Here is a 23,387-nt window from a genome sequence, read left to right on the forward strand (position 1 = left end):
CGCGCCGGGCCCCTGTAGCTCTCCGCCATGTTGCGTCAGGGCCGGCACGGAGAAGGCAACTATCACGCAGGCGCGAGTTGGCGCCGGTCGCAGCCACGCATGAGCGGATTTGCACCGGTCGCAGCGCACATGCACGAATTCGAGCCGGCCGCAGCGCGCACGCGCAGACCCATGGCGCCCATTTCACACGGTATCGGCAGCTGGAGCGCCGTGAGTCACTCCAGTGCCCTGCTGGCCCCCTGTACGGCAGAGGATCGCTACACTTAGCGGTCTGATAACGCCGTCGTAAAACTCTCCGGTTTTTACGACGGCGTCAACACTCTGCCGTCAGAAGGGATTCCCGCCCCTTATCTGCCAGCTAGGGAGATGCAGGATCTCTTATTTTATCTTCTAATGAGCGATGATCGTCCAGTTGATTGGTGGTGTCGAAAATACAACTTTATTTCTAATTATTCACTTTAATACACTTGCATACGAACTAAATCAAAACTTAGAAACAAAATATCAAACAACGCATGAGTTAGTCAAATACATGGTGTTATGGGAGAGGTGTTGTCAGAACCCCAAATTGTATCATGGAGTTCAACCAACCTCCCCCTTTAATGGATTGTTGCTTTTGAAGCACACGGCTTGTTTCCCAGGTGTGGGATTACAATTATGGACACGTGGTTTTTAAAACAAAACAATGTTTATTCCATGAACTCAAATTAACCTTTTAAATAAACATTGGATCTCTTAACACCCCTTACTTCAAAGATAACCCCGAAAATAATACAACACTACCCAATCCGGCAAACTACACATCCAACAAAACGTCACCTTCACAAAAACAGTAACACTTGGTTACAGTTAATATATATTTTCTGTTGGATGGGAAAGATATATCAGCCTGCAGTCCCAGCTCGTTTTCATGCAGCGCACAGGCGCTTCTCAAAATGCTTTCTCCTCAAACTGGCTTTCTACTTTCAAGCAGCTCTCAGCAAACCAACCAGGCACTTTTCAGCTGCTCTCTCTCAAAACTGAAACTAAAAACGTCAAAATGACAGAGCTGAAGCCCAGCTCCACCCACACTCTGACATCACTGCATTTCTTAAAGGTACATTGCTTAAACATCCATTTCTTAAAGGCACTCTCACATGACAATGGCAAAGGAAATCACTAATCATAAAAGCATAAAGACACCACTTTTAAAATCAACGGATAGGATGATTCATGAATTGAGAAAGGCAGTAACACAGGAGGCCAAGGCTCAGTCATGAGGTCTTACTTTAAGGGAATCCTTATCAATGGTTTAATCCCTCATTTACTCTAATTGGTTTCTAATTCTCAGCTGAGACCTCCTGATTTGTTCAAATAGATGTCTGTTACTTCGAGGATGATTTATTAATCAAACATTGGCCATTGGAGACACAGAGATCTGGACGTGCAGGTCTACAGATCCTTAAAAGTGGCAGCACAGGTGGAAACGGTGGTAAAGAAAGCATACAGCGTGCTTGCCGTCATAGGACGGGGTATCGAGTATAAAAGCTCGCAAATTATGTTACTGTTATATAGAACGTTGGTCAGGGCACATTTGGAATGCTGCGTCCAATTCTGGTCACCGCACTACCAGAAGGACGTGGAGGCTTCGGAGAGAGTACAGAAAAGGTTTACCAGGATGTTGCCTGGTATGGAGGGTATTAGCTATGAGGAGAGATTGAATAAACTGGGATTGTTCTCCCTGGAGAGACGGAGGCTGAGGGGCGACCTGATAGAAGTTTATAAAATTATTAGGGGTACAGATAGAGTGAACAGTTGGAGGCTTTTTCCCCAGGGCGGAAATGACAATTACAAGGGGGCACAGGTTCAAGGTGAGGGGGGGATAGGTTCAGCGGAGGTGTGCGGGGGGGAAGTTTTTTTACACAGAGGGTGGTGGTGGCCTGGAATGCACGGCCAAGTGAGGTGAAATGAAGTGAAAATCGCTTATCGCCACAAGTAGAAGTAGGCTTCAAATAAAGTTACTGTGAAAAGCCCCTAGTCGCCACATTCCGGCACCTGTTCGGGGAGGCCGGAACGGGAATTGAACCGTGCTGCTAGCCTGCCTTGGTCTGCTTTCAAAGCCAGCGACTTAGCCCTATGCTAAACAGCCCCTGAGGCAGATACGTTAGTGACCCTTAAGACTTATCTGGATAGGCACATGAACAGACGGGGGATAGAAGGATACAGGCGGTTGGTCTGGATAGGCCACGTGATCGGCGCAGGCTTGGAGGGCCGAAGGGCCTGTTCCTGTGCTGTATTGTTCTTTGAATGTGATTACAGCAGGGGCTGTTTAGCACAGGGCTAAATCGCTGGCTTTGAAAGCAGGCCAGCAGCACGGTTCAATTCCCATAACAGCCTCCCCGAACAGGCACCGGAATGTGGCAACTAGGTGCTTTTCACAGTAACTTAATTGAAGCCTACTTGTGATAATAAGCGATTTTCATTCCATCTCATCTCCTGTCGTGGCTTCACAATTGCATTTTTTATTTTCCTTGCGGGTCAGCGATCAGAATTGGACATGGTTCTCGTGACGAGGCCTGACCAAAGAGCCGCTCATTCAGTTACTACCGCCCACGTTCAGTTGCTGACAAGGGCGAAGGTAGTTTGTCCTCCGAACCGTTCAACTCCAGCACCATCTACTGGCAGCTCGGTTCTCTGCAGGGCACTGTGCGGTCATGAAGGCAACTGAGTCCAAGGGACGCTCAACTGTGGCACGAGGTTTAATCGAGCAGGGAAAACACAGCGATCAAATGGATGACCAGCCTATCCGTTTACGGAAGAAGATACGAATTAGGGGGCAGGAGTCAGGCCGCTCGGCCCCTCGAACCTGCTCCGCCATTCAATAAGAGCTGATCTGATTAATATATCTACCTCTGCCTTAAAAATATTTTGCTTCCCTGGCCTTTTGACGACCCACAACCCTCTGAGAGAAAATAAATTCTCCCCCTTCCTGTCTTAAAAGGGTGACCCCTTATTTTTATGCCGCTACCACCCCCCCTAGTTCTAGATTTTCACGCAAGAAGGAACATCCTTTCCACATTCACCCTGTCAGGTCCCCCTCGGGATCGTACACGTTTCAATCAAGTCGCCTCTCACTCTTTAAACTCCAGCGGACACACGCCTGGCCTGTCCAACCGTTCCACAGAGGACAATGCGCCCATTCCTGGTATCTGTCTAGTAAACCCCCTCCCAACTGCTTCCATCCCATTTACATCCTGAAGTAAGGAGGCCAGTACACCAATCTTTATTCGTGCCACATGTAGGCTCACATTAACGCTGCAACGACATTGCTGTGAAAATCCCCTCGTCGCCACATTCCGGCGCCCGTTCAGGTACACAGAGGGAGAATTCAGAATGTCCAATTCACCTGACGAGCACGTCTTTCGGGGCTTGCGGGAGGAAACCGGAGCGCCCGGAGGAAACCCGCGCGGACACGAGGGGAGAACGTGCAGACTCCGCACGGACAGCGACCCAAATGGTAAATCGAACCCGGGTCCCTGGCGCTACTAAGCAACTGTCCTAACCACTGTGCTACCGTGCCACATACCGTACCTTGCAAATACTGTACACGGTACCCCAGACGTGGTCTCACCAATGCCCTGCTCCCCGTGTGTGCGTGGGTTTCCTCCGGATGCTCCGGTTTCCTCCCACAGTCCAAAGATGTGCAGGTAAGGTGGATTGGCCGTGATAAATTGCCCTTAGTGTCCAAAATTACCCTTAGTGTTGGGTGGGGCTACTGGGTTGTGGGGATAGGGTGGAGGTGTTGACCTTGGGTAGGGTGCTCTTTCCAAGAGCCAGTGCAGACTCGATGGGCCGAATGGCCTCCTTCTGCACTGTAAATTCTATGTAAATATGAAACATAAGCACCCGATTTTTGTATTCAATTCCCCTCGCAATGAATAATTATATTCCATTAGCTTCCCTACTTACTTGCTGCACCTGAGCACTAACCTTTTGCGATTCATGCACTAGCACACCCAGATCCCTTTGCACCTCAGAGCTCTGCACTATCTCACCATAATATGATTCTTCACTCTTCCTGCCAAAATGGACAACTTTTTAAAAAAATTCGGGGATGTGGGCGTGGATGTGGCTGGACCCAGTGTTTGTCGCCCATCGCTAGTTGCCCTTTGAGAAGGTGGTGGGTGAGCCGCCTTCTTGAACCCGCTGCAGCCCCCGAGGTGTAGGTCCACCCACCGTGCTGTCAGCGAGGACACTTGAGTCCTGAATGCTGTTGAACGTCTTGAGTTGCTGAGGCTTGATGTTATAGGGTGAATGTTGGGCCAAGGAGAGGGATATCCCAGCATCCATAGCGATACCGAAAGCTCCTCGTTAAATCTATAAAGCCAGCAGAGGACTGGTCCTATTGCTAAGAATGCTGAGATAATTCGCGCTCCATAGGTGTCTGATGAGGATTCCTGCAAATCATCTATGAATCCAATATCCTGGCAGCTATGAAGAGGAGGGCAGAGAAAGGTAGACAAGAAAGAGGGAAGGCGAAGGATATATTAACGTGGCCCCTGTGACAAACATTACGTGGTATTAAATCTAATTAACATACACCTCTGTGCCAGTGCTTCTGTCCCACACAAGCCTTCTCCCACCTTCCCTCCCCCCCCCCCCCCTCCTTCTTCATCTGACCCCATCACCATATCCTTCTATTCCTTTCTCCTCATCCAGCTACCCCCTAAATGTATCCGTGCTATTCGCCTCAACCACTCCTTCTGGTAGCAAGTTCCACATTTTCCCCATTCCCTGGGCAAAGAGGTTCCTCATGAATTCCCTCCTGGGATTCATTAGTGGCTGTCTCATATTAATGGCCCCCCCTATTAGTTCAGGTCCTATAGGGCGGCGCACCGGTTAGCACTGCTGCCTCGCGGTGCCGAGGAACCGGGTTCGATCCCGGCCCCGGGTCACTGTCCGTGTGGAGTTTGCACATTCTCCCCCCCGTGTCTGCGTGGGCCTCACCCCCACAACCCAAAAGGATGTGCAGGTTAGGTGGATTGGTCCTGCCCACATTTGCAAACATCTTTTTCAGCATCCACCCTATCAAACCCTTTCATAATCTTAAAGACTTCTTCTCGGTAACCTCTCCAATTTATCAAGAGCCCAAGTCTATTCAATGTTTTTATTCCACTGATAACTTTTCAGTTCTGATATCCTTCTAGTAAATCATGGACCGACTCCAGCACCTCCAGATCCTTTCTAGAGCGTGGAGATTGGGACTATTCATAGTGATCCAAGCAGACGGAATGCTTGCCTTCATTGGACGGGGCACCAAGTATAAAAACTGGCAAGCCATGCTACAGTTGGATAGAACCTCGGCTAGGCCGCACTCGGAATATTGCGCACAATTCTGGTCGCCACGCTACCAGAAGGATGTGGAGGCTTTGGAGAGGGTGCAGAGGGGGTTGACCAGGATGTTGCCTGGTCTGGAGGGTGTTAGCTGTGTGGACAGGCTGAATAGACTCGGACTGTTTTCATTAGAAAGACGGAGGTCGAGGGGTGACCTGATAGAGGTCTACAAGATTATGAGGGGGATGGTTAGAGTGGATGGGCAGGCACTCTTTCCCAGGGTGGAGGGGTCAGTCCCCAGGGGGCATAGGTTTAAGGTCCGTGGGGCAAGGTTTAGAGGAGATGTGCGAGGCATGGTTTTTTTACGCAGAGGGTGGCGAGTGCCTGGAACGCGTTGCCAGGGGGAGGCTGTGGGAGCAGATACATTAACGGCGTTCAAAAGGCATCTTGACGGGCGTCACGTGGCACAATGGTTAGCACTGCTGCCTACGGCGCTGAGGACCCGGGTTCAAATCCCAGCCCCGGATCATTTGTCCGTGTGGAGTTTGCACATTCTCCCCGTGTCTGCGCGGGTTTCACCCCGCACAACCCAAAGAGGTTAGTTGGATTGGCTGCGCCAAATTGCCCCTTAATTGGAAAAAAAATAATTGGGTGCTCTAAAAAAAATGTTTTTAAGGCATCTTGACAAACACATGGATGGGACGGGTATAGAGGGATACGGCACAAGGAAGTGCTGAGGGTCTTGACAAAGGTTGGTATCATGACCGGGACAGGCTTGGAGGGCCGAAGGGCCTGTTCCTGTGCTGTATCGTTCTTTTTTCATACAAGTTTCAAATAATTTCTCTGCTTTTCATGTCTAGAAATTAACCCCCGAGCTTTGATTGTCTTTTTGTGGCCTTGTTAAGCTGACGTGTGAAAGAGTCCCCTCGCGTCTTTTAACCATTTCTGTCTTTCTCGCCGGTGCCACGAGTGTACTGCTGGGGACTAAAAAAAAACCCCAGAGTTTGTCAGAGTGAATTCTCCCGGGTAATAGATGTAGCAAGATGGACAGGCAGAGCGACTTGACCAAACGCACCTCATAGTCGCACAGCTGTGCCCTCAGGCAAATGCTGCCGCGCGGTTTTACGCTGTGGGATTAATAAAAGGAACCCATTTCAGAGAATCATAGAATTTACAGTGCTGGAGGAGGCCACTCGGCCCATCGAGTGTGCACTGGCCCTTGGAAAGAGCACCTTACCCGCCGCCACCCTATCCCCGTAACCCAGTAACCTCAATTAACCTTTTTTGGACGCGAAGGGGCAATTGAGCGCGGGCAATCCACCTAACCTGCACATCTTTCGGGACTTGTGGGAGGAAACCGGAGCCCCCGGAGGAAACCCACGCAGACGCGGGGGGAGAATGTGCAGACTCCGCACAGACGGTCGCCCGAGCCGGAATCGAACCTGGGACCCTGGAGCTGTGAGGCAGCTGTGCTGCCCTACGTTCAGTTTTGCACCAGACGCAATCGATTCTGAGTTAAGGGGCGGGATTCTCCGCAATCGGCGCGTTGTCCGCCGACCGGCGCCAAAAACGGCGCGAATCAGTCCGGCATCGCGCCGCCCCAAAGGTGCGGAATTCTCCGCATCTTGAGCGGCCGAGCCCTCACCTTGAGGGGCTAGGCCCGCGCCGGACAGATTTCCGCCCCGCCAAAGGCCTTTGGTGCCCCGCCAGCTGGTGCGAAACTGAGTTTGCCGTGCGGCGCATGCGCGGGAGCGTCAGCGGCCGCTCACGGCATCCCCGCGCATGCGCAGTGGAGGGGGTCTCTTCCACCTCCGCCATAGTGGAGACCATGGCGAAGGTGGAAGGAAAAGAGTGCCCCCACGGCACAGGCCCGCCCGCGGATCGGTGGGCCCCGATCGCGGGCCAGGCCACCGTGGGGGCACCCCCCCGGGGCCAGATCGCCCCGCGCATCCCCCCCCCCCCCCCAGGACCCCGGTGTCCGCCCGCGTCACCTAGTCCCGCCGGTAAGAGAGGTGGTTTGATTCTCGCCGGCGGGACAGGCATTACAGCAGCGGGACTTCGGCCCATCGCGGGCCGGAGAATCGCCGGGGTGGGGGGGGGGCCGCCAACCGGCGCGCCGCGATTCCCGCCCCCGGCGAAAGTATCGGTCTGCGAGAAATCCGAGCGCAGCTCTTGGTGGTGGCACGTTTGAAGAGATGGCTGGTAGGCCAGCTCACCAGGAGAACTCTCTGCTCAAGTCCTCCACCACAAACACTTCAATCCAACGTTGCCAGTTCAACCTTCGAAGCATCGGTTTAGCACAGGGCTAAATCGCTGGCTTTTAAAGCAGACCAAGGCAGGCCAGCAGCACGGTTCAATTCCCGTACCAGCCTCCCCAAACAGGCGGCGGAATGTGGTGACTAGGGTCTTTTCACAGTAACTTCATTTGAAGCCGACTTGTGACAATAAGCGATTTTCATTTTTATTTCATCTTCTCCCTTTCGCGTGCGTTCGGAATGGGATTGGGAATGTTCAAGTGCTGCGATGTAAAAGGGATCGCCATCGTGTCAGACGGGCGGGGCGGGCCAGCAAGTCTTTCCCTGTCCACTGTTCGCACGCTCATTGGTTAGCACAGTTGCTTCACAGCTCCAGGGGTCCTGGGTTCGATTCCCGGCTAGGGTCACTGTCTGTGCGGAGTCTGCACGTTTCCCCCCCCCCCGTGTCTGCGTGGGTTTCCTCCGGGCGCTCCGGTTTCCCCCCACACAAGTCCCGAAAGACGTGCTCCTTAGGTGAATTGGCCGTGCTAAATTGCCCTTAGTGTCCGAAAAGGTTAAGTGGGGTTACGGGGATAGGGTGGAGGTGTGGGCTTGGGTAGGGGTGCTCTTTCCAAGGGCCGGCAGACTCGATGGGCCGAATGGCCTCCTTCTGCACTGTACATTCTGTGATTCTATGACCAAATTGCCTTTTGCTCTTCTCAGTGTAGCCCTGAAGGATTGTGATCACCTACCCCACTCCTGTCATCGCCCCCGTCCAGTGCTAATTGTTTTTTTGTATCAATTCACGGGATGTGAGCTTCGCTGGGCGAGGCGAACGTTCATTGCCCATCCCTGCTGCCCTGGGGAAAGTGGTGGTCACGGCGACCAGGTGACCCTCACACCTTTTAATCAGTATTTCTCCAGGACACTTGGGGGCAATTTAACTCGGCCAAACCACCTAACCTGCACGTCTCTGGACTGTGGGAGGAAACCGGAGCACCCGGAGGAAAACCACGCAGACACGGGGGAAACGTGCAGACTCCGGACAGACGGTAGCCCGGGGTGGGAATTGGACCCGGGTGTAGTAATACCAGGTATTGTAGTACCTGAGAGGTGAATGACCATTGGCTAGACCTAGGAGTCTACCATTGGCTAACATACATAGCTCCGCCCTGAGAGGCGGGGTATAAGAACCCATGCCGATCCCAGCAGCCTTCACTTTCTGTATCGAAGCTGCTGGGTACAGTTCTAGCTGATTAAAGCCGATTAGATATGACTCCCTTTGTCTCGAGAGTTATTGATTGTGCATCACCGGGTCCCTGGCGCTGTGTGGCAGCAGTGCTAACCGCTGTGCCGCCCACATGGGCAGAGGGGCGGAAACATATCATTGGCGTAAATAAAACCGTGGGCGAAATTCTCCCCCAACGGCGCGATGTCCGCCGACTGGCGCCACAAACGGCGCCAATCAGACGGGCATCGCGCCAGCCCAAAGGTGCGGAATGCTCCACGTCTTTGGGGGCCGAGCCCCAACATTGAGGGGCTAGGCCGGCGCCGGAGGGATTTCCGCCCCGCCAGCTGGCGGAAATGGCGTTTGTTGCCCCGCCAGCTGGCGGAAATGGCGTTTGTTGCCCCGCCAGCTGGCGCGGAAATGCGGCGCATGCGCGGGAGCGTCAGCGGCCGCCGACAGTTTCCCGCGCATGCGCAGTGGGGAGAGTCTCTTCCGCCTCCGCCATGGTGGAGGCCGTGGCGGAGGCGGAAGGGAAAGAGTGCCCCCACGGCACAGGCCCGCCCGCGGATCGGTGGGCCCCGATCGCGGGCCAGGCCACCGTGGGGGCACCCCCCGGGGTCAGATCGCCCCGCGCCCCCCCCCCCCCAGGACCCCGGAGCCCGCCCACGCCGCCTGGTCCCGCCGGTAAATACCAGCTTTGATTTACGCCGGCGGGACAGGCAATTCCAGGGCGGGACTTCGGCCCATCCGGGCCGGAGAATTGAGCGGGGGATCCCGCCAACCGGCGCGGCCCGATTCCCGCCCCCGCCCAATCTCCGGTACCGGAGACTTCGGCGGAGACGGGGCGGGATTCACGGCGGCCAACGGCCATTCTCCGACCCGGCGGGGGGTCGGAGAATGACGCCCCGTGTTCCTCATTTTACTCAGTGTGGATTTCCCGTGCGATCATTAAAGTTTCTACCTTCTTATGTGGCCGCTTGTATGTGGCACATTGACGCTTGGGGACTTTAACCGATTAAAGCTTCTGCGGAGGAAGGGAGAAAAATCATGGGGAGGGAGAAACTATTTTTCCCTCAACATTTTAGGGTCTACATCACTCAGAGCAAGCTTATTTCTCTGATACAGCAGCCGCTGGTCAATGATAGGACAAAGTGAAGATGAAGTTCTTGCGTTATTAAAGTGTGACAGACAGAGCTGACCGGTGAGCAATGATGGTTTATGTCTTTTCCAGTTCGATCGGATCATATTCTGCGTTTTTCTGAAGTTCGATCACAGCCTGTACAAGGAGAAGATGCCCTTTTATTTCCCCTATGGTAAGAGAAATCACCATTTCACTTCTGAGGTTTCTTGTCAACGTAACAGAAGAGTATCAGGGATAGATTCATCGAATTTACAGTGCAGAAGGAGGCCATTCAGCCCATCGAGTCTGCACCGGCCCTTGGAAAGAGCGCCCCCACGCCTCCAAACTATCCCCGTAACCCCACCTAAAGTTTTTGGACACTAAGGGGCGATTTAGCGCGGCCAATCCACCTAACCGGCGCATCTTTGGACTGTGGGAGGAAACCGGAGCACCCGGAGGAAACCCACGCAGACACCAGGGGAGAACGTGCAGACTCCGCACAGACAGTGGCCCGAGCCGGGAATCGAACCAGGGACCCTGGTGCTGTGAGGCAACAGTGCTAACCACTGTGCTACCATGCCGCCCAGTCAAACCCAACGCAATCGATGGCTTTCTTAGCATGGGTATCGGTAATAGTAGCACAAGTCAAAGCTCGAATGATGAGCTATTGGAAGCCATGGGGGATACAAATACACCAACAAGTATTCGCTGGGAGGGAAACACATCAATTTCTGCTCTGATTGGTAATTCTCCCACCTCGCCCACCGGTTCGGTTATCTCCGACAACCCCTGGGTTCAGACAGAAGGCCCGTGGGTCATACCGGGGCCATGGGCGCCCCCCCACCCTCCTCGGAAATAAGGGAAAGGGGGGGTGGGAATAGTGAAGAGCGAGAAAGAAACGGAACACAAGGAACGGACTAGGGTGGCATCAGGGGGGGCTACAAAAGATAGAATTGGAATGGAGTGGGAAAAGAGCGACAGGTGAGGGGCAAGGAGAACAAATGGAGTGAGAGAGAGATTGATTGATTGATTTGGTTTATTGTCACATGTACCGAAGTACAGTGAAAAGTATTTTTCTGCGGCCGAGGGAACGTACACAGTACGTACATAGAACATAGAACATAGAAAAATACAGCTCAGAACAGGCCCTTCGGCCCACGATGTTGTGCCGAACCTTTGTCCTAGATTAATCATAGATTATCATAGAATTTACAGTGCAGAAGGAGGCCATTCGGGCCATCGTGCACATAGTAGACAAAAAGAATAATCGACAGAGTACATTGACAAATGGTACATCGACAAACAGTGATTGGTTACAGTGCGGAACAAGGGGTCAAACAAAGCAAATACATGAGCAAGAGCAGCATAGGGCGTCGTGAATAGTGTTCTTACAGGGAACAGATCAGTCTGAGGGGGAGTCGTTGAGGAGTCTGGTAGCTGTGGGGAAGAAGCTGTTCCGATGTCTGGATGTGTCTTCAGGCTTCTGCATCTTCTGCCTGACGGAAGGGTCTGGAAGAGGGCAAAGCCTGGGTGGGAGGGCTCTCTGACAATGCTGTCTGCCTTCATCAACCGTTCCTCATACGACAATTATTGTTCCGCCACCTCCCACAACCCTGAGTATGACCCAACTAATCCAGACTGGGAACTGGACCTGGACCCCTGGGGGATTGGGGGGGGGGGGCGCGGTCTGAGCTTTGGCAAGTCACTGGGCGCACACTCCCCAAAGGTCACAATCTCCCGCTAACCAACACGGGGTGTGAGGGAGACCGACAGATGGAAGATAAATGGTGAGAAAAATAGCCATCTCCTCGTGTCAGCCGTACAATCATTTTGCTTTCTGATTTTCATTTATCTTCAGACGCTGTTACTCCACAGCCTCCAAAGGAGAAACCTAACTCTGCTGATAAAGATAAAACCCAGGCTGAAAAAACGCTGAAACTCGAGAACAAACAAGGTTTGTGTCTGCACTTTATTGCGGCGGGATGATTTATAGGGCAGCATTAACGGCAAAACATCCATTTCTCTAAACCTTCCAATTCCTTTTTTCTTTCAATAAAACAGCATCTGTACTGTCCTGTCCAGCATTGAGAGTAAACCTACAGTGTTCCCCGTAAAACACTCCCAGGACAGGTACAGCACGGGGTTAGATACAGAGTAAAGCTCCCTCTACACTGTCCCCATCAAACACTCCCAGGACAGATACAGCACAGGGTTAGATACAGAGTAAAGCTCCCTCTACACTGTCCCCATCAAACACTCCCAGGACAGGTACAGCACGGGGTTAGATACAGAGTAAAGCTCCCTCTACACTGTCCCCATCAAACACTCCCAGGACAGGTACAGCACGGGGTTAGATACAGAGTAAACGCTCCATCTCCTCCGGCCGTGGGCAAACACCAACATACTTGCCCCCCCCCCCCCCCCCCCCCCACCCCCCCCCCCCCCCCCCCACCCCACCCCCAGAGGATCGGCCCGTGCCCAACGATCCTTCCCACGCCACGCGCTGTAATTTGCGGACGCACGGCTATTCGGGGCCCGGAGAATCGGCGGAGGGGCGCCGGGCCCGATTCGGTCGGAAACTTCGATTCTCCGCCCCCGGAGCCAAACGGGTTTTCGGAGCGGGGCTGCGGAGGATCCTGTGTGCAAATTGGCTCCTGCAGGTGCTGCGGAAGCATCACTGCCACTTTGAAAGTAATGTATTGCCTCTGTGGCCTGCTGAGGGCAAGAGAGAAGTTATATTAATGGCAGTTCTATCTTCCTGTTAAATGCTACCCCATAACTGCAGACATCAAGCTGATTAGTGAGCACCCAAGCTAGCAATAAAATCAGCTGGAACATTTTGAAATCTGTGTGATTGAATATTAAAGGCAGAGGCGATTCATGAGTTTACCGTCGTGGCAATATTGCATTTGTAAACCAGCAGGACTGGACCTCAGATTCATTTTGGAAGGAATAACAGGAAGACAGAGTACTGGGCTAATGGTAAGATTCTTGGCAGTGTGGATGAGCAGAGAGATCTCGGTGTCCATGTACATAGATCCCTGAAAGTTGAGAGGGTTGTTAAGAAGGCGTGCGATGTGTTAGCTTTTATTGGTAGAGCGATTGAGTTTCGGAGCCATGAGGTCATGTTGCAGCTGTACAAAACTCTGGTGCGGCCGCATTTGGAGTATTGCGTGCAATTCTGGTCGCCGCGTTATAGGAAGGATGTGGAAGCATTGGAAAGGGTATAGAGGAGATTTACCTGGTATGGAGGGAAGATCTTATGAGGAAAGGCTGAGGGACTTGAGGCTGTTTTCGTTAGAGAGAAGAAGGTTAAGAGGTGACTTAATTGAGGCATACAAGATGATCAGAGGATTGGATAGGGTGGACAGTGAGAGCCTTTTTCCTCGGATGGTGATGTCTAGCACGAGGGGACATAGCTTTAAATTGAGGGGAGATAGATATAGGACAGATGTCAGAGGTAGGTTCTTTACTCAGAGAGTAGTAAGGGCGTGGAATGCCCTGCCTGCAACAGTAGTGGACTCGCCAACACTAAGGGCATTCAAATGGTCATTGGATAGACATATGGACGATAAGGGAATAGTGTAGATGGGCTTTAGAGTGGTTTCACAGGTCGGCGCAACATCGAGGGCCGAAGGGCCTGTACTGCGCTGTAATGTTCTATGTTCTATGTTCAGTAAGAGACAGCTAATCATGCTGCCATCAACGCACGTTTGCAACATCACCATTAATGTAGCAAAATACCTCAAGTCCAGTGGGGACTGGGAAGATCAGGGGGCGTCATTCTCCGACCCCCCGCCGGGTTGGAGAATCGCCGGGGGCTGGCGTGAATCCCACCCCCGCCGGTTGCCGAAGTCTCCGGCACCGGAGATTCGGCGGGGGCGGGAATCGGGCCGCGCCGGATGGCGGACCCCCCCCCCCGCTCGATTCTCCGGCCCGGATGGGCCGAAGTCCCGCCCATAAATTGCCTGTCCCGCCGGCGTGGATTAAACCACCTTTTGAACGGCGGGACAAGGCGGCGCGGGTGGGCTCCGGGGTCCTGGGGGGGGCGCGGGGCGATCTGGCCCCGGGGGGTGCCCCCACGGTGGCCTGGCCCGCGATCGGGGCCCACCGATCCGCGGGCGGGCCTGTGCCGTGGGGGCACACTTTCCCTTCCGTCTCCGCCACGGTCTCCACCATGGCGGAGGCGGAAGAGACTCTCCCCACTGCGCATGCGTGGGAAACTGTCAGCGGCCGCTGACGCTCCCGCGCATGCGCCGCCCGGGGATGTCATTTCCGCGCCAGCTGGCGGGGCAACAAAGGCCGTTTCCGCCAGCTGGCGGGGCGGAAATTCCTCCGCCGTCTGCCTAGCCCCTCAATGTTGGGGCTCGGCCCCCAAAGATGCGGAGCATTCCGCACCTTTGGGGCGGTGCGATGCCCGCCTGATTGGCGCCGTTTTGGGCGCCAGTCGGTGGACATCGCGCCGTTTCCGGAGAATTCCGCCCCAGGAATCGAAATCTAGCAATGCGGGGCAGGGGCGGTGGCCCAGTGGTTAGCACCCCCCCACACACACACACACACACACACAACAGGAAGGTGAAGGTGTCTGGGGAGAGCTTCAATGGGTGGGGAAAGAAAGGTTGAAGGCTCCGTCAGGAACGGGTAGAGTGCGGAGCGGGGCGGCGAATAAAAGAGCAGAGGTTTAGAGAAGGTTGCTTCGGGGGCGAGGCCCAAGCAACAAGAATATTCAGTCATTGTGAAGGAGATTCTTAACATTGAAATATCGACTTACTGGCTAACTGAACACGCAGCCTGGTAAGAGCTGTCTGTGCGTAGTTTAATTTGCAATCACTCGCGCTGTCTCACAACTTACTCGGGTAAAACAGATGTTTAAATAGTGCGGTGGGACACGCAGTATATCAGCTGATTGCGCACTGTGACGGCTTTATTCGTCTACATCTGTTTTGCTTTTCTAATTGTTAAACTGATTTGTGCCTCTGGTGATTAAGCACCAAGCTGGGCGATTTTGAATCATTGAAGATGGAAAGCTTGGTGAGGCCTTGCTTTTTCTGGACTTTGTCCGCTTTTCTGGGCTGCCTTTAACAAATGTTGCTGGAGGGATGGGTACGAAGAATTTGCACAGAACATTACCGCGATGACTGACCACATTGCACCGACAGCGCTGAAACTGGTCACGCAGCCCAACCAGACCCAAATTGGTGTCTCAGACAAGCATTTCCGCACAGTGGGAGCGAATCCCACATTCTCCCTCACTCCCTGTGGGAGCGAGTTTCACATTCTCCCCACTCCCTGTGGGAGCGAATCCCACATTCTCCCCCACTCCCTGTGGGAACGAGTTCCACATTCTCCCCCACTCCCTGTGGGAGCGAATCCCACATTCACCCCCACTCCCTGTGGGAACGAGTTCCACATTCCCCCCCCCACTCCCTGTGGGAGCGAGTTCCACATTCTCCCCCACTCCCTGTTAGAGCGAGTTCCACATTCTCCCCCACTCCCTGTGGGAGCGAGTCCCACATTCTCCCCCACTCCCTGTGGGAGCGAGTTCCACATTCTCCCCCACTCCCCGTGGGAGCGAGTCCCACATTCTCCCCACTCCCTGTGGGAGCGAGTTCCACATTCCCCCCGCTCCCTGTGGGAGCGAGTCCCACATTCTCCCCAGTCCCCGTGGGAGCGAGTCCCACATTCTCCCCCACTCCCCGTGGGGAGCGAGTCCCACATTCTCCCCACTCCCTGTGGGAGCGAGTCCCACATTCTCCCCACTCCCTGTGGGAGCGAGTCCCACATTCTCCCCACTCCCTGTGGGAGCGAGTCCCACATTCTCCCCACTCCCTGTGGGAGCGAGTCCCACATTTCCCCCATTCCCTTTGGGAACGAGACCCACATTCTCCCCACTCCCTGTGGGAGCGAGTCCCACATTTCCCCCATTCCCTTTGGGAACGAGTCCCACATTCTCCCCACTCCCTGTGGGAGCGAGTCCCACATTCTCCCCACTCCCTGTGGGAACGAGACCCACATTCTCCCCACTCTCTGGGAACAAGCCCCACATTTCCCCCATTCCCTTTGGGAACAAGACCCACATTCTCCCCACTCTCTGGGAACAAGTCCCACATTTCCCCCATTCCCTTTGGGAACGAGACCCACATTCTCCCCACTCTCTGTGGGAATGAGTCCCACATTTCCCCCATTCCCTTTGGGAACGAGACGCACTCGCCCCCACATAATGGCCCCTTAAGCTCTCCAAGCCATTTTGTTAAGTAGCCTGTCTGGAACAGAATGGCTTTTCAATTTTCTTCCCAACCAAACACCCCGCCGCAAGTCAGTACTCGGCGATCGGGGGTTGCCGTGGGGGCAAATGAAATTTTGTTTCCGTCTGCGTCCTTTTGTGAAGTCAGATGCTGCACCTCAACTTGTCGTCCATGCCCATTTTGCATCACCTTTGTATTCCCGGCCCTTTTCTGAAACCGTCCGCTCGCCTTGGCGGCCCCCGACATGGCTGCCGCCTGCCTTTGTCGCTGGTGACAGACAGGCGGCTCACCTCCCTGGGCAATCGGCCTATTAACATTTAAAAACAGCAATGCAAGAGCGACACCGTTCAGGTGAAGGCCCGGGTCCGGGGTTCAACCCAGTGTCAGGTTTCCGTCTCAGCTTCGAAATTGCAGCCCGGCGACTCTAAAACAATGTGTGAGGCCGGACCAATAGTGTTCGCGCACACTCAGATCATGTAGTCTGTGGACGTTGGACAATAATGATTAAATCCATATCCCCATTCATTTGCAAGTACCTCAAGCTGCTTATGCTAATATTGGATTTGTTTATTGTCACATGTACCGAGATACAGTGAAAAGTATAGTGGGCAGCAAATGTGGATAGCACTGTGGCTTCACAGCTCCAGGGTCCCAGGTTCGATTCCGCCTTGGGTCACTGTCTGTGCGGAGTCTGCACATCCTCCCCGGGTCTGCGTGGGTTTCCTCCGGGTGCTCCGGTTTCCTCCCACACTCCAAAGACGTGCCGGTTAGGTGGATTGGCCGCGCTAAATTGCCCTGAGTGTTAAGGGTTAGGAGGGGTTATTGGATTACGGGGACAGGGCTGGTTTAGCACAGGGCTAAATCGCTGGCTTTGAAAGCAGACCAAGGCAGGCCAGCAGCGCGGGTTCGATTCCCGTACCAGCCTCCCTGAATAGGCGCCGGAATGTGGCGACGAGGGGCTTTTCACAGTAACTTCATTTGAAGCCTACTTGTGACAATAAGCGATTTTCATTTCATAGGGTGGAAGTGAGGGTTGGTGCAGACTCGATGGGCTGAATGGCCTCCTTCTGCACTGTATGTTCTATTGTTCTGCGAGCAGATCATTTTGTCCTTGAAAATAAAAGAAAATACATAATAGGGCAACACAAGGTCCACAATGTAAATACATAGACACTGGCATCGGGTGAAGCATACAGGGTGTAGTGTTAATCAGGTCAGTCCATAAAAGGGCCGTTTAGGAGTCTGGTAACAGTGGGGAAGAAGCTGTTTTTGAGTCTGTTCGTGCGTGTTCTCAGACTTCTGTATCTCCTGCCCGATGGAAGAAGTTGGAAGAGTGAGTAAGCCGGGTGGGAGGGGTCTTTGATTATACTGCCCGCTCTCCCCAGGCAGCGGGAGGTGTAGATGGAGTCAATGGATGGGAGGCAGGTTCGTGTGATGGACTGGGCTGTGTTCACGACTCTCTGAAGTTTCTTGCGGTCCTGGGCCGAGCAGTTGCCATACCCAGGCTGTGATGCAGCCCGATAGGATGCTTTCTATGGTGCATCTGTGAAAGTTGGGAAGAGTCAATGTGGACATGCTTTCCTTAGTTTCCTGAGGAAATATAGGCGCTGTTGTATAACATGGAACATAGAACATTGAAAATACAGCACAGAACAGGCCCTTCGGCCCACGATGTTGTGCCGAACCTTTGTCCTAGATTAATCATAGATTATCATTGAATTTACAGTGCAGAAGGAGGCCATTCGGCCCTTTGAGTCTGCACCGGCTCTTGGAAAGAGCACCATACCCAAACTCAACACCTCCACCCAACACCAAGGGCAATTTGGACATTAAGGGCAATTTATCATTGGCCAATTCACCTAACCCGCACATCTTTGGACTGTGGGAGGAAACCGGAGCACCCGGAGGAAACCCACGCAGACACGGGGAGGACGTGCAGACTCCGCACAGACAATGACCCAAGCCGGAATCGAACCTGGGACCATGGAGCTGTGAAGCAATTGCGCTATCCACAATGATACCGTGCTGCCCTTAAGAACAAATAAATCTACACTATATCATTTTACCGTCATCCATGTACCTATCCAATAGCTGCTTGAAGGTCCCTAATGTTTCCGACTCAACTACTTCCACAGGCAGTGCATTCCATGCCCCCACTACTCTCTGGGTAAAGAACCTACCTCTGATATCCCTCCTATATCTTCCACCTTTCACCTTAAATTTATGTCCCCTTGTAATGGTGTGTTCCACCCGGGGAAAAAGTCTCTGACTGTCTACTCTATCTATTCCCCTGATCATCTTATAAACCTCTATTAAGTCGCCCCTCATCCTTCTCCGCTCTAATGAGAAAAGGCCTAGCACCCTCAACCTTTCCTCGTAAGACCTACTCTCCATTCCAGGCAACATCCTGGTAAATCTTCTTTGCACCTTTTCCAGAGCTTCCACATCCTTCCTAAAATGAGGCGACCAGAACTGTACACAGTACTCCAAATGTGGCCTTACCAAAGTTTTGTACAGCTGCATCATCACCTCACGGCTCTTAAATTCAATCCCTCTGTTAATGAACGCGAGCACACCATAGGCCTTCTTCACAGCTCTATCCACTTGAGTGGCAACTTTCAAAGATGTATGAACATAGACCCCAAGATCTCTCTGCTCCTCCACATTGCCAAGAACTCTACCGTTAACCCTATATTCCGCATTCATATTTGTCTTTCCAAAATGGACAACCTCACACTTTTCAGGGTTAAACTCCATCTGCCACTTCTCAGCCCAGCTCTGCATCCTAGCTATGTCTCTTTGCAGCCGACAACAGCCCTCCTTACTATCCACAACTCCACCAATCTTCGTATCGTCTGCAAATTTACTGACCCACCCTTCAACTCCCTCATCCAAGTCATTAATGAAAATCACAAACAGCAGAGGACCCAGAACTGATCCCTGCGGTACGCCACTGGTAACTGGGATCCAGGCTGAATATTTGCCATCCACCACCACTCTCTGACTTCTATCGGTTAGCCAGTTCGTTATCCAACTGGCCAAATTTCCCACTATCCCATGCCTCCTTACTTTCTGCATAAGCCTACCATGGGGAACTTTATCAAATGCCTTACTAAAATCCATGTACACTACATCCACTGCTTTACCTTCATCCACATGCTTGGTCACCTCCTCAAAGAATTCAATAAGATTTGTAAGGCAAGACCTACCCCTCACAAATCCGTGCTGACTATCCCTAATCAAGCAGTGTCTTCCCAGATGCTCAGAAATCCTATCCTTCAGTACCCTTTCCATGACTTTGCCTATCACCGAAGTAAGACTAACTGGCCTGTAATTCCCAGGGTTATCCCTAGTTCCTTTTTTGAACAGGGGCACGACATTCGCCACTCTCCAATCCCCTGGTACCACCCCTGTTGACAGTGAGGACGAAAAGATCATTGCCAACGGCTCTGCAATTTCATCTCTTGCTTCCCATAGAATCATTGGATATATCCCGTCAGGCCCGGGGGACTTGTCTATCCTCAAGTTTTTCAAAATGCCCAACACATCTTCCTTCCTGACAAGTATTTCCTCGAGTTTACCAATCTGTTTCACACTGTCCTCTCCAACTATATCGCCCCTCTCATTTGTAAATACAGAAGAAAAATACTCATTCAAGACCTCTCCTATCTCTTCAGACTCAATACACAATCTCCCGCTACTGTCCTTGATCGGACCTACCCTCGCTCTAGTCATTCTCATATTTCTCACATATGTGTAAAAGGCCTTGGGGTTTTCCTTGATCCTACCCGCCAAAGATTGTTCATGCCCTCTCTTAGCTCTCCTAATCCCTTTCTTCAGTTCCCTCCTGGCTATCTTGTACCCCTCCAATGTCCTGTCTGAACCTTGTTTCCTCAGCCTTACATAAGTCACCTTTTTCCTCTTAACAAGACATTCAACCTCTCTTGTCAACCATGGTTCCCTCACTCGACCATCTCTTCCCTGCCTGACAGAGACATACATATCAAGGACAAGTAGCACCTGTTCCTTGAACAAGTTCCACATTTCACTTGTGTCCTTCCCTGCCAGCCTGTGTTCCCAACTTATGCACTTCAATTCTTGTCTGACAACATCGTATTTACCCTTCCCCCAATTGTAAACCTTGCCCTGTTGCACGTACCTATCCCTCTCCATTACTAAAGTGAAAGTCACAGAATTGTGGTCACTATCTCCAAAATGCTCCCCCACTAACAAATCTATCACTTGCCCTGGTTCATTACCCAGTACTAAATCCAATATTGCCCCTCCTCTGGTCGGACAATCTACATACTGTGTTAGAAAAGCTTCCTGGACACACTGCACAAACTCCACCCCATCCAAACTATTTGATCTAAAGAGTTTCCACTCAATATCTGGGAAGTTAAAGTCGCCCATGACTACTACCCTATGACTTCTGCACCTTTCCAAAATCTGTTTCCCAATCTGTTCCTCCACATCTCTGTTACTATTGGGGGGCCTATAGAAAACTCCTAACAAGGTGACTGCTCCTTTCCTATTTCTGACTTCAACCCAGACTACCTCAATAGGGTGATACTCCTCGAACTGCCTTTCTGCAGCTGTTATACTATCTCTAATTAATAATGCCACCCCCCCACCTCTTTTACCACCCTCCCTAATCTTATTGAAACATCTATAACCAGGGACCTCCAACAACCATTTCTGCCCTCTTCTATCCAAGTTTCCGTGATGGCCACCACATCGTAGTCCCAAGTACCGATCCATGCCTTAAGTTCACCCACCTTATTCCTGATGCTTCTTGCGTTGAAGTATACACACTTCAACCCATCTCCGTGCCTGCAAATACTCTCCTTTGTCAGTGTTCCCTTCCCCACTGCCTCATTACATGCTTTGGCGTCCTGAATATCGGCTACCTTAGTTGCTGGACTACAAATCCGGTTCCCATTCCCCTGCCAAATTAGTTTAAACCCTCCCGAAGAGTACTAGCAAACCTCCCTCCCAGGATATTGGTGCCCCTCTGGTTCAGATGCAACCCGTCCTGCTTGTACAGGTCCCACCTTCCCCAGAATGCGCTCCAATTATCCAAATACCTGAAGCCCTCCCTCCTACACCATTCCTGCAGCCACGTGTTCAACTGCACTCTCTCCCTATTCCTAGCCTCGCTATCACGTGGCACCGGCAACAAACCAGAGATGACAACTCTGTCTGTCCTGGCTTTGAACTTCCAGCCTAACTCCCTAAACTTGTTTATTACCTCCACACCCCTTTTCCTACCTATGTCGTTGGTACCAATGTGCACCACGACTTCTGGCTGCTCACCCTCCCCCTTAAGGATCCTGAAGACACGATCCGAGACATCCCTGGCCCTGGCACCCGGGAGGCAACATACCTTCCGGGAGTCTCGCTCGCGACCACAGAATCTCCTATCTATTCCCCTAACCATTGAATCTCCGACTACTATTGCTTTTCTATTCTCCCCCCTTCCCTTCTGAGCCCCAGAGCCAGACTCCGTGCCAGAGACCTGACCGCTAGGGCCTTCCCCCGGTAGGTCATCCCCCCCAACAGCATCCAAAACGGTATACTTGTTTTGAAGGGGAACGGCCACGAGGGATCCCTGCACTGTCTGCCTGTTTGTTTTTTCCCCCTGACTGTAACCCAGCTATTCTTGTCCTGTACCTTGGGTGTGGTTACCTCCCTGTAACTCTTCTCAATCACCCCCTCTGCCTCCCGGATGATCCGAAGTTCATCCAGCTTCAGCTCCAGTTCCCTAACACGGTCTTTGAGGAGCTGAAGTTGGGTGCACTTCCCGCAGGTATAGTCAGTGGGGACACCGGTGGTATCCCTCACCACCCACATCCTACAGGAGGAGCATGTAACTGGCCTAGCCTCCATCCCCTCTTACCTTAAAGAATATAGCTGCTGTGTGGACTAACTAGATCTCCGCCAACCGACTCTGCTCCCAGTCAGCTACACTTCCTGTAAACTCCTGGCTCTCTTCTCACTCTTTGCGGAAATGTCGGAAACAAAATGAAAGGAGCACCTTACTCCCTCCTCCCCTAACTCCCTCGGTCACCAAACTCTCACTATCGCACTCAAAAAACACCAAATTCAGCACTCAGTGCTGGAGTGATAACGTAGGAGAGGTTGCACATCGGTGAGGCAACAATGCTAATCGCAGTCCCTTCGAAACCTCCAGATGCACAAATATAAAATCAGGAAACCAGCAAAAAAATATCTGGGGTGGGTGGGAGGGGGGGATTGCGGCCATTCTCGCCAGCAAGATCTTCTAGCCCCGCCATGAAACACGCGTGGAAAATTCTCTCCCCCCCCCCCCCCCCCCCCCCCCCCCCCACCCCCACAAATTAAATTCAACTGATTATTATCCCAGAAACCTCTGCCTGGATGGCAGAGTGGCCCTCCGCTGGAGTGCTGCACTGTCGCAATGGGAACCCACAGCACTGTCGGAGGTGCCACCTTTGCAATGGGACGTCTGCCCACTCAGGCGGGCACAACGGATCTCAGGGCCGCGGCCGGAGTAACGGAGCACCCGCTCGGCGGGGTGAAACAGAAATGTGGCACATCGAGGCGGAGAATCCAGCTCTCCGTTTGTGGGAGTTTTGCTGCGTCTCCCACATTGCAGCGATGGCTACTGATTCAGACGGCATTCAATCGGCTGCAAAAACACTGGCTGGGAGGACCCGGGCCCACGACAATGCTATTGGTGTGCAAGCTATTTCAAATCTGCCGATTTGTAAAGAAAGCGGGGGGGGGGGGGGGGGGGGAGAAAACGGGGGTTGGGGGCAGCGGCAGGGAAGCCTCATACACCAGCTGGCAAATCTCTCGCACCAAACTCTAAATCTTGAAACTGTCGGTGCCGAATAGCTTTCGAGCAGATAAATGGTGGGTGTTACAAGGGAAAGCTATTCCCATCTTCCCTCATCAGCTCTCACAATCGAAGTAACGGCTGAATAATTTACTACCAAATTATTCCTGTCGCCTCTTTATCAACCAGGCTATACGTCTTTGTTAAATATTGCGTACCCAGAAGGAAGCGAGGAGAAGGTTTTAGTGCGGTTATTCCCACAGTTAGCTCGGCGTTAATTAATAAAAATAACCTACATTTCGCAGCGACTTGCTGCATCAATAACTGGGCTTTTCTCGGTTATGGGATTGCTGAATCGGCAAACTTCTTATTTCCCTCTTTGATAATTACTGCTGTCCCTCCCTCAGTCCAATTTTCTTCCTTATTC

At 52.4% G+C, this 23,387-nt stretch overlaps 1 protein-coding gene across 6 annotated transcripts in view; it reads left to right on the forward strand.

Moving 5' to 3' along the window:
* LOC140399885 (ADP-ribose glycohydrolase MACROD1-like) overlaps positions 1–23,387 on the forward strand; it is a 959,160-nt gene that overhangs the window by 924,904 nt on the left and 10,869 nt on the right. For 5 of the 6 annotated variants that reach the window (XM_072489358.1, XM_072489355.1, XM_072489357.1 and 2 more), the window contains 2 exons: positions 10,007–10,088; positions 11,754–11,849. In XM_072489358.1, the coding sequence (XP_072345459.1) occupies positions 10,007–10,088; positions 11,754–11,849 (178 nt within the window). The remainder of the gene's footprint in view (positions 1–10,006; positions 10,089–11,753; positions 11,850–23,387) is intronic. The other variant, XM_072489356.1, reaches the window with a different exon arrangement.

The sequence above is a fragment of the Scyliorhinus torazame genome, chromosome 24 (assembly GCF_047496885.1).
Source record: "Scyliorhinus torazame isolate Kashiwa2021f chromosome 24, sScyTor2.1, whole genome shotgun sequence".
NCBI classification, from domain to species: domain Eukaryota; kingdom Metazoa; phylum Chordata; class Chondrichthyes; order Carcharhiniformes; family Scyliorhinidae; genus Scyliorhinus; species Scyliorhinus torazame.